The sequence below is a fragment of the Apostichopus japonicus genome, chromosome 9 (genome assembly GCF_037975245.1).
Source record: "Apostichopus japonicus isolate 1M-3 chromosome 9, ASM3797524v1, whole genome shotgun sequence".
Classification (NCBI taxonomy): domain Eukaryota; kingdom Metazoa; phylum Echinodermata; class Holothuroidea; order Aspidochirotida; family Stichopodidae; genus Apostichopus; species Apostichopus japonicus.
This window is the reverse complement of record NC_092569.1, coordinates 33971394-33990469: the sequence shown is the minus strand read 5'-3', so window position 1 is coordinate 33990469 and position 19076 is coordinate 33971394. Positions and strand designations below refer to the sequence as shown.

General features: G+C 36.8%; 1 protein-coding gene across 9 annotated transcripts in view; it reads left to right on the top strand.

Annotated features, from left to right (window-relative positions):
- The window catches only part of LOC139974207 (ectonucleotide pyrophosphatase/phosphodiesterase family member 3-like), a 62613-nt gene that overhangs the window by 28987 nt on the left and 14550 nt on the right, over positions 1 to 19076 (top strand). For 5 of the 9 annotated variants that reach the window (XM_071981194.1, XM_071981193.1, XM_071981196.1 and 2 more), the window contains exons 3-12: positions 1492 to 1536; positions 5114 to 5177; positions 6371 to 6449; positions 10141 to 10241; positions 12489 to 12568; positions 13325 to 13456; positions 14543 to 14673; positions 15721 to 15783; positions 17142 to 17214; positions 18334 to 18486. In XM_071981194.1, the coding sequence (XP_071837295.1) occupies positions 1492 to 1536; positions 5114 to 5177; positions 6371 to 6449; positions 10141 to 10241; positions 12489 to 12568; positions 13325 to 13456; positions 14543 to 14673; positions 15721 to 15783; positions 17142 to 17214; positions 18334 to 18486 (921 nt within the window). The remainder of the gene's footprint in view (positions 1 to 1491; positions 1537 to 5113; positions 5178 to 6370; positions 6450 to 10140; positions 10242 to 12488; positions 12569 to 13324; positions 13457 to 14542; positions 14674 to 15720; positions 15784 to 17141; positions 17215 to 18333; positions 18487 to 19076) is intronic. The other 4 variants (XM_071981195.1, XM_071981197.1, XM_071981192.1 and 1 more) reach the window with 1 other exon arrangement.

Sequence of the window (19076 nt, the reverse complement as noted above, 5' to 3'; positions counted from 1 at the left end):
TATATAGATATACCACTGATTGCAACTGACGAAACCGTAAACACCGCGGTCTGTAGACCTACTATCAATATGCCGGTGTTTGGCTTCCTTCTTTCACAGACATACTCATTGCTTCATGAGGATTCATATCTTATACAGTGATAACTAAATGATTCTGTATTGCCGATTTGTGCTTTCGAGAAACATGCCCTTTATTTTCCCCACCCTTTCCCAATTTCCAATTTTTTCTTCGAAAGTTATGGTGCCAAGATTGTCTATCATTTATTGCTAAAATCAATAAAGTAACCGTTTATCATTCAATATGGCCTAATAAACGTATAAAGTGTATAAGGTACACGACGACCCCAAACCACCCCACACCTACCCACACCACCCCACACAACCCCACATTACCCCACACCACCCCACCCCACCCCACATTACCCCACACAACCCCACACAACCCCACACAACCCCACTGTCACATACAGGCATCATCATATCCAAACATGATACACTATAGTAATACAGCTAGGAAGAAATCATCTTTGGTATTGAACATTGAAATAGTCTGACATGTTTTTGTTTTTCATCTCCCCATTTGCCAAGAATTTGTTCTATTCTTTTATTAGTGGTACTGTTCACGAGATTTACAGTTTATAACTGACAATGTTAATACTTTGCATTAGTGCTTCTACTAATTAGTATGTGTTCAGTCGTAGTAACCTGCTTGTACGATGCACTCACTTATGAAACAGGAAAGGAAATCCACAACAGCTACAGTAAAAACCAGGTTATGAAAGATTGGATTCGACATGCATTTGTCGGAACTGTCACAAAAATATTATGTACTTGAGGGAACTCGGTGTAATATAGTCGTATACTGTGTATTCTATAATATAGTGCTGCAAATGTACATGTTTTAACATTGTAACAAAGTCAAGACGTGTGGTAAAATATAATAAAGGTTGCCGTATTATATATATGTCGTAAATTGTACATGCAAATAATACTATAACCAGTATAACCTACTTTTGAAGTGGTAAAAAATAGTGAGGCGGTTGTCAAGATAGGTAACCCATATAAATCTATTTGAAACAACATACAAAACGTTTTCCGTGTGATAAATGCTCACGATCCTTTCCGTCAAGTTAGTAAATCTACTAAGTACAGGTGTATCGTTGATTGCAGTCACTATATACGTATGACGTTTTAGGCCCATTAGTGCATGTACCGTACATTATAAGCGGTAGTTGGAGTATATTGTGTCCATAAATTGCTTGCACTACTCACTTTAATAATGCTTGTTAAAAATGAGCTGAATAAAAGCTTGTTTTTTTCCTTTCTTGTGTTACAAATTTGCAAGGATTGGACTTTCTTCTTTGATGGTAAAATGGGAATATCCATGTTTGTAACTGCAGGTGAAACGTCACACTACTGTGTAGGTCATTCTTTTATTTATCGGTGTATTAACGTCCCCCTCCCATTCCCCTGTTTCATTTCACTCTATAGGGTCTCGGTCCATGCCGCGGAAGGGGTAAATTAATCTTGATTCTGGTAAGTGGTGAATCTCATTGCTCCTCCCCCATTGGTTTAATAGCCAAACCTGCCTGCCCCACTCACTACTTCAAACACAATTTGTTTTTGCTTACTTCCCACAATTCCTTTCACCTCTGTTCATCTATACTTTTGTCCTGTTATTTCCTTCATGCATTGTACCTGTACAATAGTCGTACCCATACCACGTGACTAATGTTTATTTAGGTATACCATCGACAGATCGGTAACGTTAGTTTACATGATGTCAGTGTAACGGCTTGCCAATTGGACCCGAAGACGTAATATATTCATATAAATGTATGAATATGCAAACATGAATATGCAGTAATATCACAGAACCTTATAAGTATCCCGGAAAATTGATGCGACCATGACATTTTCTAACCAAATCCATACTTGCTCATCTCATAGATTAATGTTCTGAAACTTCGTAATGTGACTGGGGAAGGGGGGGGGGACGTGTCGGAAATGTGGGTAAGGTGGCCGCTATAAGAAACAGATTTTTTCCTTCAGAAACGTCGCAAGGCAAAACAGAAATGAATGATCGCATATACTGTATTCTGCCTTGGCATCTTAACTCGTCTCTGCAATAAAGTACAATTTAGCCATTTAACAAGTATACTGTAGACTTAACCAGAACGAGATCAAAATTCTCAAATAATCCTGGTCTTTTTGCATGCCACATGCTTGTATAGCGTGTACGTAGCGAGGCCTTAAGAGCTCAGAGCTTCGTTTGAGGACCTGTTGTTAGTCCTTTATTGAGATAGTGTCCTATGGCTCTTGACATTCACAATAGGCATGTTTATGTGTTTGTCTATTTTTATATTGTTTGGTGTACGGTCAGCCTTGATACTGTATAGGCTGTGACATGTGGGTATAGTTTAGTGGATACCACTGTAGTCCTAGTTGTGTTCTTGTTGTAATAATAAATGGTCCCAGGCATGTATATGTCATAAATACCTAACCATTGAAGTTTTGTTGGCAAAACCTTTTCCTGCATGCATTCCTTCATTGTAGAGTAGATATGAACTCGAATTAACAGTTGCAAGTACAGTGCAAAATCATTAGGGTTTGTATGAGAGAGGGGTATGATGGAGTTGGGAGGGGCCATGAGAGAGTTGGGAGGGGCCATGAGGAAGGTAACTGAGTAACCATGGTGTATTTATTTCATAGTTTTACACGGATTGAACCCCTCCTCTCTCCCTCGTTGTTAGTGACAGTTGGATTCACTGTTGAGATATAAATATTTATCGTCAGTTTTTGAGGGTCTTATCATAAAACCAAACCGCATACCATGAAACCAAATGTGATATCATTAAACAATTTCATATAAATAAAACCAATCGTCTTATCATAAAATCAAGCGTCATATCATAAAGCAAATGTCATATCATGAAAGCAAATGTCATATCATGAAAGCAAATGTCATACCCATGCAAACCCGGCCAAATGTCATATCGTGAAATCAAACGTCATTTCATGAAATCAAAAGGGTTTTATTTTCCATACAATCTTTAACTGAAATTGTTTACTAACCACATTCACATCCAACCATATATCATTCACACCATTTCATATATTTCGTCATAATGTAAAATTCAACTTCCCACTGTCTATATAGCGAAGTGCATTGTTGATATCTTGTTGTGAATCAGGACATTTTAAACTTGAAAAGTGTCAGCATAACATTTCAACTATATATATTCTCCACCTATAGCTGCGGTATAGATACCATTGTCAATGTGTGAAAAGTCTTTGTTACGTGTTTTCCCAGTCATGTTATGTTTAAGGGTATCATTGTTATTTTGGTGTTAGTTACGTCACCCGCATCCACCAATTAAAATGCAGTAAACTCAAAATTGCTTTGCGTATAGGCATGCATAGCTTGTATAACCTTCACTATGCTGAGGTTTCAAACTCGGTAACAACACACCTGGTTGTGTCTCGTTATTATATAGTGCACATGGTTGTTTCAATCACATTCTGCATTTGTCCATTGTGACTACATTCATTAAGGTAAGCAGTGAAATCTTTGATATGAGAGGATCCTCACTCCTCTCCAAATTCCAATCAAAGGTGAAAAGCAAGGGCGTAGGAACCGGGGGGGGGGGGGCTGGGGGCGCCAGCCCCCCCAGTGAAAAATGTGGAGGGGCGGAAGTATCATTCCGTCCCCCCGCTTCGCAAGTCAGAAAACCCCTTTTTCATTTCCAAATGAGAAAAAAAAAATCTCATTTGGAGCACCAAATTGCATCTAAGGCCTGGTGAAAATACAAAATTAAGTTTACAAAATGGAGTGGGCGTTGAAGTGTGCTATATTGCACCAAATTGCATCTGAGGCTACCTGGAAATGCAAAAAGTTCCAAAAAGGGAGGGGGACACCCCCTCCCATTAGACCTCTCCCCCAGGCCGGCCATCAGTCTTCAGCCACCCCCCCCCCCACTCAAAAGTACCTTCCTACGCCACTGGTGAAAAGAATGCGAGATATTAAGGTGATATTATGTAATTATACCAGCTTCAGCCCTCGATGCTATGATGTAAAGACAGATGTACTTTTAGGTACACATCAGTTATTGAAATCTAACAGTGGCGAGATATTTCTGTTCTAGTATAGTGAACCTTTGAAGGGGAACCTATATTGAAACCCTTTCATAAGGTGTCTACATCTGACAGTGAATGAAACAAAACCAAGCGCTTACGAGAATTATTTCATAGTTTGTTTGGCGCTATATAAAAATTATGTATTATTATTATGTATATTTTAAGCTAACAGAATCAAACAGATATCGTTATTTGCGTAATAATGTAAAGGTACTTGCAAGTAAATAATATGAGCCATCTGTCTCGTTATACAGCTTCTACTACTAACTAACTGAGGTGTTTAGTATATGTTTTACCTAATTCCATCTTATCTGCAGTTTTTGTTACTATTTGTTACATATAACCTAAGCAGTATAGTTAACGTGTATTAACACCATCTCATCAATCATTTCCTTCTTGTGTAACTCCCTATTTTGAATTTATTACTTAATATATCATCCATCAGATAGATGTACTTTTTCTCATGTTCGATGATGGAATTCCTTACCGTGAGAAGCCCCAATGTTATTATATAGTCACATATCACATTGTAATATGACATTGCTACGCGCAAAAATAGTCAGTTATCGGTTTTGCGACAGTTCGAAGTGTTTTCTCCTCAGGATGAATATGTATTACTCGAACATGAATATGCAAAAGACCACAGAAATGATACAGCGCAAAATGCACTTTATGAAGGAAGCAGTAAGAACATTTACCATACATGAGTTATTATGGTACAGGTGTTATGGTAAGGCCGCCCTTACCATCACCCCCACCCCTCTCTCCCAGAAACAAAATATTTGTTACAATTTCGAAATATGCGCACTACTGCAAATACAGCAGTAGCCTACATATACTCTCATCATGACGTCACAATTCTGTTCCAATATACAATAATCATAATTAATAATTATCCCTAATTCGATATATGAAGCTCACTTGGAAGAATGGAGAATTCTTATCGATAATATTTCATTCTCTTCCATTTTTTCAGGCAATCATATTCATGGTGATCCTTGCCATTGCCTTAGCTCTCGGCTTATCTCTAAGCAATCGAAGTAAGTATAAAAACAAAAACAAAAAACGTTAATTTCTTAACGTTATTGTTCCTTTCATTTCTACCTCTTTTTTTCCTTTTTATGAATACGCTGAGAAGTGAAGTGATGAACTTTTGTTTGAACACTGTTTGTTTGTTTGTTTGTTTGTTTGTTTGAACACTGTATAGGTCACGGGATTGTTCTTACACTGTGTAGGCATAATCTGCGAGAAATTTGATCTGGTATTCGAAACGATTGAAATCCAATTTAAGCAATTGAAAGTATAAGCTTACTGTTTTTTAGTTTGTTAGAAATCACGAACATTAACAATGAATCCTGATTTTCTTATTTTCATATATTCATAAAATGCGAAGTGAAGTTCTCTGAAATACGGGCACGTGTTTTGTCACTTTCTGTTCTCATAGAATAGAATAGATCGCTTTTCGGCCTTCTCGGCTAAGATCATGTGTAGTATCTGTTCCCTTTAGAGGGGAATGGGTGATACACACCCGACGACGATCACACAGTCACAGTCTCGATGCAATGGGGACTGGGGTTGAGAGCGGATCAGTCGTTCGGTAGTTTAGTGTTCGTGCCCAGGTTCTTTCCTGGGTGACTTTTCTTAAAAAAGTATATCATAGAATAGAGGGCGCACCACCAACCCGATCATGTGTATAGTATCAACTGACACTTGGTACTCACTTCACGTAACATCGTCAAGATTAGACGGTTACAGTCTCGATGTAAGGGGACTGTTGGGGGTAAATGGTGGATCAAGTTGGTTGGTTTTCTAGTCTAGGCTCTATCATGGGTGACTTTTCTTAAATGAGTAAGATATCCCTTACTAAAATCCGAATAACTACGTTGAGTAGAGACTAAACACTCGACTTACCCTTATCTTCCCTGGTTCGATGTCGAAGTCATTTTTTAGATTTCTACAAATTCAGAAAAAAAATAATAATTTGAAAAATATGGGTATGTTGTACTGCATAAGGTGTTCTTCGATTTAGCTGATAAATAAATAATGATGTCGTTTTTAGCTTTAATGTCACGTGACTTAAGAGTGGTTTTTTATACTATGACGTCAGAGAATATGTAACCCGTTGTATGTCGATGGACCAATCGTCATGGATCATGCAAATTAGACTTCTTCAATATTTATTTAATTTGCTTGATTAATAACTTTTCATTCCTTTTATTTCTTTTCTTACCAGGCGTTGATTACAGTGGGGCGTTTGCAATTACTCTCGGACAAGAATGTAATATGGTTTGCGAAGATCCTGCAAAGAATGGGTGAGTTGCTAACCCACAGAATTCGAAAAGAGATCCTAAAATCTGTCAAAACTACTGTTGTTTCTGAATATTCATGTATTAATGTCCACCTTCAGGTGTGCAAAAGTTACTGTTGTGTATAGTAACCCTATTTTACAGCAAATGTTTAAAATAGTTAGAAAGTTTTTTCTCAAACCAAACATCAGCAATTGGGCAAGATATACTGTTTTTTAAAACTATAACAGAGTAACTTGTAGGGGCGTCACTAGGGTTCGCAAACGGGTGTGGGTGCTAAGCCCTCAAACTACCCATATTGTAAGAGATGGAATGTGAGTGAGAATGGCAACTTATACTATTAAAGATAGTCCTGTTTTTTTTCCTTCACATATTTGATATAATGAAATAAGCACTAAGCATGTCGATAGTCATTCAAGAAACGGCTGGAAAAACAACCTAAAAAGCAACCGATCATTACGTAATATATGTTTCTCATATACTAATCCTGGTCCTCTTCGAGTAAGCTCGGAGTGAACAATTTCAGGTTTTATAACAATCGACGGAAAGTCATGAAGAATTTATCAGGATTTATGACGTCATAGTCATCTTTAACTTGAAAAACTCTTACAGACATTACAAGATAAATATGCAAAAAAAAAGTACTTAAATGTTACCAACTTTTGTAAGCTGGGTCGATTTGAGTGTATATGTAGATTGGAGACAGGTTAAAGTATCGTCGTTCTAAATACCCAAACCAGTAAGGTTTTGTTTAAATTTGTGTTAAATCAAGCATAAATTCCCCAAACCAAGTTCCATTTTGTTCTATTGTGAGATATTCCTATAGGGTAACCATATACGGTAGGTACCAATAGACTTATTGTCCTTCATATAGAACTAATGCCTGAAAACAAGTCCACGTTTATGTTACACTATAAAATAACGATCATTTGGTTATTTTCGAATTGAGTTAGCCCTGATTCCACGGTTCAAAGACAAAAACAACTGGTCTTACCGATCGAAAAACTCGCACATTGTAATTCCATAGTGGCTGCACTGTATTTATATTCTCCCCCTTTGCCCTTCCAAAACCCTTGAGTGTGATTTGGAATATCTTGAAGGCAAAGAAACCACCAAATTTGCATTCTTGTTACTGACATTTTACAGACTTATCCCTGGAAGTATTTACGTGGTAGTGGATATATATATATATATATATATATATATATATATATATATATATATATATATATATATATATATATATATATTTAGGTCTACATGTGGATAAAAATAAGTAAAAATTTTGTTGAATAAATAACAGGTGGTGTGTTTTATCTTTTAGACTATGAACTCCCAATATGGTATTGCTACCAGATAGTATGGTACCGTGTTTTGTTGGGGTTTCTATAGGGCTTCAGCTCTTAGACAACTTCTTGTTCCATAGCTAAGGTTAACATTAGGGTGTCGTGCGGACTATAGACATATCCAATGGGCTGATTAGGCAAGTGCCTACAGAGGCTCATCTGTCTCCCCCCTCACCTCCCCCCCCCCCCCACAAGACAAGCTGCCTGGGTGACAAATGCCAGGATATGCATGCAATCTTTCTACTTTCGGGTTGTCTAATCAGCTTGAGCCTCAGGATGACATGAAGAAGGGAGAGGGGAGTAAATCTGTATGGTGCATGAAGGCTTATGTCATAGGTTGTGAGTCGTTCCATCTCAAGTTCTGTAAAAAGTGAATGACTTAAGTCATAGTTATAATAAAGACAGTCGCGAGTACCGGATGAGGATAATGCAGAGTTCAGTTTAGTTGTGTGAAGGGGCTATATCCGTAGGTCTTCAACGAAACATACCTGGCATCACCCAGGTAATGAAATCTGCTTCAACGATCATACTCTTGCTTTAAACGTGCACTTAAACCTCATATATAAGGGTTTCTCCCTGTGAAACTTCAAGGGGTCAAACAGGTTATCTCAAATGGGAAAAATGAGGCCATTTTCTCAAAAATGTTTTTCACAGTACATAAACAATTTTGCGTAAATCTGAACAAATATTTAAGGGATTTTCTGTCTCAAATTGGCATAATGTGTCTATATTTCACATAAGAAGGCTGTTCTTTCTAGATCTTGGAAAGATTTTGGTTTAAAACTTCTATACCGTAAAATACTTATGAGTGAAAGACACGATTAATGCCCACAAGGGATTTTTCAAATCTTTTCTGGTTCTCACTTAATTCTTGGAAAAATTATAACTCAATTGCTCTTCATTAGTAAGATAATTACATCATTTTTGAATTTTGAGCAAATTGTATGGCAAGGAATCACAAAGCTAACTGGTTTTCTGGTTACGTTAATCAGTCCTGAAATTAACGTTAAGTGTTTGATCAGCATTCAGCTCAAATATCACCACCCACGACGTCCTTGTTAACTACACCGTGCATACATGTGTAAGTAGTTGACTCACCTTATAAACCTATATGGTTCGCCTAGAAAGACAAATAATAAACTCAGTCAAACAGATGTACATATGTATATAGTTGTGACGCTAATAACATATTATTAAGTATTGTGTGGGTTTAAATGGGGGAGGGGACGCGTGGGGTGCACACACACGCATGTGCGTAGTGCACTAGTAACTAAACTAGATTTTCATAATGCCATGATATCGAGTACGAGTACAAATTCATGCTATCAAGTACGGGTACATCTCCATGATATCGAGTACGGGTACAAAGTCATGATATCGAGTACGAATACCAATTCATGATATCGAGTACGAGTACAAAGTCATGATATCGATTACGGGTACAAAGTCATGATATCGAGTACGAATACCAATTCATGGTATCGAGTATGAGTACAAAATCATGATATCGAGTACGGGTACAAAGTCATGGTATCGAGTACGGGTACAAATTCATGATATCGATTACGAGTAGAAATTCATGGTATCGAGTACTAGTACAAACAACTATGTTAGTATACAAGTTTTATACTCGTCATAAAAAAACTTTGGCATGAAATAGATCAATTAGTACATTATGCACGAATGAGAAGATGATATTCAAAATGATATAGATTGCAACCTAATGTAAATTATGAAACTTTGTTTTCAATGACTTTGTGAAGGTTAAAACCGAATAACATATACCATCCAAAGAAATAGCTAATAATTTGTTGGGTTTTTTCGACAAGGAACAATAAAAGCCTTTGCAAAGAAACTTCCTACTTTGTGACTGCAGCTGTGCATAGCAATCACAACTTAACGACACGAATTGACCTTTGACTTTACCTATGGCGTGATAACAGCGCCGCCCTCATAATAATTATGTCGTTTTCAGCTGTAATGTCACGTGACATTAAAGCTGAAAGGTAATCCTTCCAGACCAACGCTCAGATATAATTGTTGCACGTTTTAAGCCCGTCTAGAGATATCCTCATTGAAAAACCCGAAGAAAACCCCGAAAAACTCGGATGAAATGTTTTAATAATATGTTATGGTTTCATTGGTCTTATCTCTTGTTGTTATCAACTGCTATATTTTATATTTGTTTTGTTTTATTATTCATTCACTAAGTCTATTTCAGCATACAAAATGCAAATGAAATTTTAAAGGCTTGAAATATAGTTTATTATTCACCCATGTTTTTTTTTTAATGAACTGAATCGATTTTGATATATTTTCGTACTCTTCTCTTCAATTTTTTTTTTTTTTAGATATTCACGACGCTCTACACTTATGATTGCATTAGACGGCTTCCGACCAGAATTCATGAATGACTCTTGGCGGGAAATTATTCCCAACATTCATCGACTTGGTATGTTCTGGCTAGTGGAATTACTGAATTAAGAGGATTTCAGAATGAATAGATATAGCATATGACAGTTTCCCCATATCCTAACCCCTTCCGTCTTCGTCGATTCCTCCTCTTCAAATCGAAATGATGGCGACCTCTCTAGACTAGAATGTGATGAGGTCATATTTTGACACCGTCCGCGCCCCAAAGAATCAGTGTAGTTTGTAGTTACCGTGCAGAATGTACCTCAAGAGCCGTAGTGTGCGAACTCAATATGAAGCTATTATCGGAGAGTAACGAAAACGAGATAACGGCATATGCTGCTATCCGGAGGCTTGTGTTCAAGGTGTGTGTTTTCAATCGGCACTGTCAAAGGGGATCTTGCTGATTTACTACTGAAAAGGGTAAACTACATGCATTTCACAAACATGGAATATTCAAGGATATTTAAGCAGTGATTCGTAGCAGGCAAAACTAATGATGTAGTAAACTTCCTCCTGACTTCAAGAGAGTCCACTAAGAATGCTAAAACCAGGTCTAAAGTCCTGTTGTAAACACGCACGTAGAGAGATCGGAAGGGTACATTCGAAAGGGGATGGTCAGTGACCTTAGATAGGGTTATATAGAGGACGCAGTGCAAGAATGTTACCAGTTGATAGGCTAGGGTAAATAGAAATGCAGACAGGTAAAGTGAGGAGTGATGTAAATACCCAAACCAGTCAGCTATAGTGAGGTTTTAAATTACTTCAGGTGGGTTTATTCAAGCCGTATACTGACAGAGGGTATCTCGCGGATTTACCCCGCTGCTACCTGTCTCCACCTAAATCAAGCACTCTCCCATCTACTTAACCTGCAAAAGTTTCTTGTTTTTGTTTTTAAACCCCCGTGTTTGGTTGCAAACAGTTGCGGTAACTTTAAGATTATTTTCTGACCAAAACACAAGCAACACTGATAAACTTCATAGCAGCTTATAATGTATGAGGATTCGTGTTCCTCACCAAGGCACCCATACCGTCTTTAAGCACTTTCGAATGGTGTAGGCAATAACCAGGCAGTTGCTATTAGACCTGATATGGGTTAGCCTGTTGTACAATTTGCTGTGGAAGAGAGAAAGAGAGATATACATATAGGCTATACTAACTGCCCTATAGTATCATGACTTGCTATTTACATATGACCTCTGTAACTGGTGTCATGCATGCTTGAATGCTTCCAAATAATCACCACTGCCACTCTCTTTCAAATTTGTTTGGACTGTTTTGGTCGAATCAAATACATAAAATGAGCTGAGACTGTGTAGATAATTCGATAACAGTGCTGCAGATAAAACACAACTGTTACAGCCACACATAGTAGAGGCATTCGTCATGTGTTACAATGGATTACTCAAGAGGTATTTCAAATCGCTGCCCTTAGTTTTAATAACAGCTGCTTACAAACAAAGACAAGGACAAATTCTGTCCAAATCTCGATTCTATTCGAAATAAAGTTCACAAACTTGGCATTTGGTTTGTCAATATCATCTCCCCTCATTGTGTAACACGAGGAAATACAATATTTGATCTGCACCTTAGTCATGTAATATGCAAATGCCGCCATTTTTTTGGCAGTGAATTCGACAGTTACGCGCCCTTCCGTTAGTGAAGGATGAATGCGAAGGAAATGCGGATTCCTTCGGTCATGGAAGCACATTTTCTGTCGGATATACCCTTATAATTAAACCTTGCAATGATAATAATGTGTTGTTTACGTGTTACTAATGAATATACAATATGTTACGTCACAGAAAAGACTCGCATATGATTGGATAAAATAACATATAACAGTATACTGCAGTTAAAATTTCGCTCTAGGTCGTGTGTGGGATCAAGCATATTACAGAACCTGAGCAGCCATGAAAGTGGCAAAGTTCGTCTGCCACATTCAGATTATATTACTACGTGAGGCAAAATCAATTTAACTATGTCAGTGCGAGTATCCCATACATTAGATTCTGCAACACATTTACACAACACAGGTAATCAAGAAACTAAATTGACGTCACTTAGCGTTGTAACCCATATCCATTCCAGTTCCATGTACTGTTGTCTATGAATACCTAAATAATTCGTTTGCTGCTGGAAGTGAATGTTAAAAGTGATACCCCGCGGATGCTCCCATATTTATTCTTTTCAATTTGTGGTAAGGAAATAACTAATCTGATTTGCCAACGAATAAACAACGAAAACATTCATATTCAGTGTGTTTTTGTCTCTAATTTCATTCCAGCTGAATGTGGATCTGTTGCGACTAAAATGGAACCCTCGTATCCATCAACTACGTATCCGAATCTTTACACTCTCGTCACCGTAAGTCTGTACCTTTAAAAGATCATTAGTAATGGCCAACGAATTGTAGCACGCTAATACGGAAGCCTAGAGGGGACATGTAATTTGCTAGAAGTTTTCGAAAGTAATTTCCTAGCGGCTCTGAACCTCCAAATTATTCCCAATCTATTGGACAATAAATAACTATATACTTTGAGATTGGCACTAAAGTGCATGTTGATATTTTAAGTATTGGATGACCATTAATCTAACATTCTAGCATCTATTGGGGGGGGGGGGGGCGATACTGATGATTAATTTGAACTATATTTAACATGATTATGTTTTCAATTTTTATCACCAAACCTACAGAGAAGATGATTAATCTCTGTATTTTACTAAATTCAGAGAATATTATGGTTCAGTTCTGAGTATCCGGCCCTCAGACATGTCCTGTTCACAATCATTGACTAATGACATGCAAGATACAAATTAAAAAGTTTCGAGTTTGTCTTAAATAACTGTCATTGTTTGAATGAAAACTTGAAAGGTTGGTTAGTTGTTTAGTATCAAAGGGTAAGAGGACGTTTACTTAATTTCAGCTTTTGAGTATGATTGCCCAAATAGTATCAAAACCACTGAACATTTATTTGCGTGACTCCTAACCCTCCTTTTTCACATGCTCTTAATTTGTATCCCTACTTCTTGTTGAAGGTGAAGACTCAATTCTCAATATAACAAATAAAATCATTTTCAGTAACATTAATGTCATTTTCTCGTCGTTCCTTTCTCCACCAGGGTTTATATCCAACTATTCACGGCGTCATTTCTGACTATTTAGAGAGGGACGGAATAGCAGGGGCCTTCGATCCGAGAAACAACCCACAGAGTCTCACCCTTCAGAATCCAGGATGGTATAATGGCAAACCTGTAAGAACCATTTTATTTCTTTGAAATTATGTGTAATAAAATGATGATGGGTGGGGTAAAGCAAACTTCGAATTAATATATGGTTGTTATCGTATTGAATGTACCTTAATTTACACTATACCCCCATACCCAACATTGCACTACCATACCTAAGCCCATGCACAATAGTATTTCTCTAACCAACCCACCCTTGGCTACCCTGACACACGACTTTATCGAACCTAATCCAACTGTATACCGTAACTCACTACATCACATTCTCCTTGCTGCCCTATGCCATCCCACCCACCTCATGTTATCCCACCTACCTCATGTTATCCCACCTACCCAATGTCATCCCACCTATAAACGTAATTTACGAAGTTTAAAATCCTCGGTATTATATATCAGTTTTGTGTATTTTTAGTTTAAGTCCTCGGTATTATATATCAGTTTTGTTTATTTTTAGTTTAAGTCCTCGGTATTATATATCAGTTTTGTGTATTTTTAGTTTAAGTCCTCGGTATTATATATCAGTTTTGTGTATTTTTAGTTTAAGTCCTCGGTATTATATATCAGTTTTGTGTATGTCTTTGTTTGAAGTCCTCGGTATTATATATCAGTTTTGTGTATTTTTAGTTTAAGTCCTCGGTATTATATATCAGTTTTGTGTATTTTTAGTTTAAGTCCTCGGTATTATATATCAGTTTTGTGTATTTTTAGTTTAACTCCTCGGTATTATATAGCAGTTTTGTGTATTTTTAGTTTAAGTCCTCGGTATTATATATCAGTTTTGTGTATTTTTAGTTTAACTCCTCGGTATTATATATCAGTTTTGTGTATTTTAGTTTAAGTCCTCGGTATTATATATCAGTTTTGTGTATTTTTAGTTTAAGTCCTCGGTATTATATAGCAGTTTTGTGTATTTTTAGTTTAAGTCCTCGGTATTATATAGCAGTTTTGTGTATTTTTAGTGTAAGTCCTCGGTATTATATAGCAGTTTTGTGTATTTTTAGTTTAAGTCCTCGGTATTATATATCAGTTGTGTGTATGTTTTAGTTTGAAGTCCTTGATATTATACATCAGTTTTTATATGTTTTTCTTTAGATCTGGCAGATAGCGAAAGAGCAAGGAGTCATCACAGGTAGTCACTCATGGATTGGTAACACTGTACAAGAACAAAGCATTGGTGGGTTTAATGTGGATCCGAACCCTCACTATTACGTACAACACAACCCGTGAGTACAATACTATCATTCTTATGTATACGTTTAACTTGCATGCACGTAATGTGTTTAATATTATGGTCTTGAAAATAAGGTCAATGTACCAACCAGACTTGTGTTTGCATATTCTCAGTGTATCGTAGCCAGTATCAAATTCACCCCTATCTATATCCGCCTCCATTCTACATATGCTCTCACATCAAACTAGCTTGCCAATGTTGATAACATTTTAGCACTGCGCCACCACTTACCTACTTCAGGGTCAACGCCCACTGAATTTTCCTTTACCATTGTCAAGGCTTAGAACTGTAATTTCCAGGGTTATTTCAACCCCCTGGAATCCTCGTTGTTATTAACGTATTTGGTGAAGTTACTGAAGTCAGTAATGACCGGGAAGTATAGTAAATACCCAAGACCAGTAAGTTGTGGGGTGTTAACATATCGTAATCTACCCTTGGTGATGCCAATACGTTTGATAAACTTGACTGTATCCCGCCCTCCTCCGAACACAAGCAGAAGGACAAACAACCCCAAACAATCGTATTTTCTTTTGACTGAGACTTATATTTTTTAAGAACCCCCCCCCCCCTCGTAGTTCCCTAATGTATGAAGCAAAATCGAAAACAACTTTCATTACCATTTCTCCACCATTGTAACATAATATATAATATATAGTGGAGAGTGGGGTGTGGGGAGGGGCAGCAAAAGCATAGCATATCCCCAAACGAATTACGACCAAGACTACGTTAGCTTAATCGGGTTAAAGGTTCATCATCACAATCGTTCCTATCGGCAGGTTTCTACATACAAAGGAAAAGTATGAGTATAACTCAGCTCAATTCAAGGTTGTGGGGGGGGGGGGGGTTAAAGGGGGTGCTTGATTATCGTAACCACATTTGTCTCATTAAGCACATTAGCATAAGCGTTTGTTTTCCCTCTAATAATACACAGATTCAAATATTGTGTCGTCTTTAAGTTTCTCTCAAAGTTCATTTTCTTTTTACACGTTTTAATAGTTTCGTTTTATACCAGTGATTTATTTATTTATTTTTTTCCCAGCGATATTGATTTCCACGCCAGGATACAGTCTGCCCTAAACTGGTTTACACTGCCAAGTAATAAGTAAGTCGAGGCACTACAGTTTTTCTTCTCTGAAATGACTTAATTCAAGGGCGTAGGAACCGGGGGCTGGGGGGGGGGGGGCGCCAGCGCCCCCAGTAAAAAATATGGAGGGGCGGAAGTATCATTCCGCCCCCCGCTTCGCAAGTCAGAAAACCCCTTTTTCATTTCCAAATGAGAAAAAAATCTCATTTGGAGCACCAAATTGCATCTAAGGCCAGGTGAAAATGCAAAATTATTTACAAAATGGAGTGAGTGTTGAAGTGTGCTATATTGCACCAAATTGCATCTGAGCCCACCTGGAAATGCAAAACATTTCCAAAGGGGAGGGGGACACCCCCTCTCCTTAGACCCCTCCCCCAGGCCGGCCATCAGTCTTCAGCCCCCCCCCCCCCCCACTCAAAAGTACCTTCCACACGCCACTGTTGCGGATGTAGCACTTTCACCGTACATTTTTAGCATATATGTTTCAACTAACTCTAAATTGAGTTCTCCTGCATATAATATATTTTATATTGTATACATATAAATATATATATGTTTATATATATATATATGTTTATATATATATATATATATATTTATATATATATATATATATATATATATATATATATATATATATATATATTATACAATTAATAAATGGTTATGAGTGCAATAGTGCAAATATTTCATGAGTTGAAAGTTGGAATGTTCCATTCAACGAGGCGCAGCCGAGTTGAATGGGACAAATTACATCTTTCAACGAATGAAATATTGGCACTAATGCACGAATGGAAACCATTCATTATTTGTTTTATACAACACCTTCAAATTTGGATATAATTGGATGTAAAATGCACTCATGCAACAGATTGTTTTGAACAGACAGGTTTCTCTGCTCTTTTACCATTGAAAAAAAGTGCTATCAAAAAAGTATAACACATGGTTCTATTTCATAGAGTGCAATAGAGCGGGTTTTGCATGCAATCGAATCGACCAATCAAATGGCCGGAATATAATTAAGTGTTGTATATATATATATATATATATATATATATATATATCACATAATATACTTAACTAAACTATCATCATACTGCTACTCGGAGTTTCACGGGTACGGCTCGCGCACCGATCATCAGGCAACTGAACAACAAAGGCTATCTCGGCTTCAGGCGTGTGTGTTTACGGTTGCCATGGCGACAGTAAACACACACACACATATATATATATATATATATATACATATATATATATATACATATATATATATATATATATATATATATATATATATATATATATATATATATATATATATATATATATATATATATATATATATATATATATTGGGTTTCTCATTCTCCTTTCAGAGCAAAATTTGTGAATATTTACATGGAAGAACCTGGCAATACAATAACACAACATGGAGTGTCGTCTGATCAGGTAAATAGTCTATAAATTTGGCGTTAGTTCAAAAGTTGAAAATTAATCTTCACCGTTTATTGAAAGCAATAACTTTGCCCGATGTTCTCTCATGAAAGCTAGGCTAATATACTAACTTAATGCAGACTGCTGGTTCACAGTAATAGGACACACAAACCGAATTATCATCTTTATAGCTTACAATGTTAGAGATCTTTGTGAAGGATAATTGCCTAAACAGCTAAGAAAAAACTCGCTCCGTTTGTGATATGTCCTGTCTGGGAGCTGGTCATATATCTGTGATGTCCTTTAGTGCCACTCAGATCTGAAACCTCTAGCGTTCTCTTTGGTTTTCATTTCATATTTACAAGGTGGAATGCTAAAACATTTTACCCTGAAACCAGTGCCATTAGTCGGTTATGTAACCAACTTCAAACTTTTGTATATAGCAGCTGCAAAACCCCATCTCCTTTATAGAAATAAAAACATTGCCCCCCAAAAATATAAATATATAAATAAAATAAAGGAAAACACCTTAATTTAGGCAAATGTTGTCTCGATGACGTCATACTTAGACTTGACGAAGTCTTCAGCTTCGTGTGTGAAGGAACATGAAATATGTGATATCTCTGAAATGGAGTCATATTTTCTTAGTTTTTTGGGAAACTTGTTCGCGACAGTAATCTCTATCACACAGATTGATAATGATCTTTGGGTCTGTGTCTCTGTTTGTCTTCGTTTGAAATATTAAAGAAATATATCATAAAATGTTGAAAACATTATTGCATCAAATTAGAAGTGCATTTTGTGTGCATGTGCATCTCCATGCAAAACGTTATGCGATCCTAATCAACACTTGAGTTTGTACAATTAAGTGACAAAAAAAAAATCAATTAAATATGGAAGAATAGAACGACTAACTTTTACCTATTATCCCAAAAAAAAATCAAGAGGATTTTGTTTTCTCAACAGCATTTTACAATCAGGATACAATTCAAAATGTAACATATGTTAGTTTTGCATATCCCTTTTGATGTCTCTTAAAATTTCAGCAAATATTACGTTTTCGTTTCTGTTCTCCTATATTTTCTGCCCACCACCCCCACCCCACCCCACCCTTACACCCGTCCTCCTTTTTAGGTTAAGACTGCATTAGAAGAAGTAGATGACGCTATCGGTCTCTTTATGGAGAATCTTATCCGGGATGACGTCACGGGCTGCTTTGATATAGTCATAGTATCAACGAACGGTCACCTCGATGTCAGCTGTGAAAACACCACATATTTTGACTCGGTAAGTCCTGTTATTGAAAGACAAAAACAATTGCCACTTTCAACACAAACATGCTCAATAATGTTTCCTTCAACCGAGCAAAATTTATAATAATAATTATAAAAAATCGGAGAGAATATTATATGATGACTTTTGTCATGTTGTGTACATATTTCCAATTCATGTTTGGTCAGTTTTGGTAAGTTGCTTTTTCTTCTTCTTAAGCCATTGATAATATTGAGGATAAGCGTTTTGATTCAATAACATATTTACTTCCACTCCTCATTTTCCTGTCTTCTCTCATATCATGCACTGTTTTTTTTTTATCTACCTAACATGTCAAACTTGGTAGCTGCGTTAAGCGATGTACCCCAGTAACTCTCTTCCGAATCTTTTTGGTTTTGTAGGTTCTTATACTCTTCCATATATCAGCGTGTCCCGAAACATTTTCCAGCAATATCTAAGCCTCCTTTGAAATTCTCATTTTTTTTGGTCAGTCCAGATATGATATTTGTTCATTAGGTGCGTGTTTCGTATTCAGTAAGAGGGCGTTTGCACAGGTATAGGCGTGTTTACTTACCTCTGTGAGGTATAGACGTGTTTACTTACGT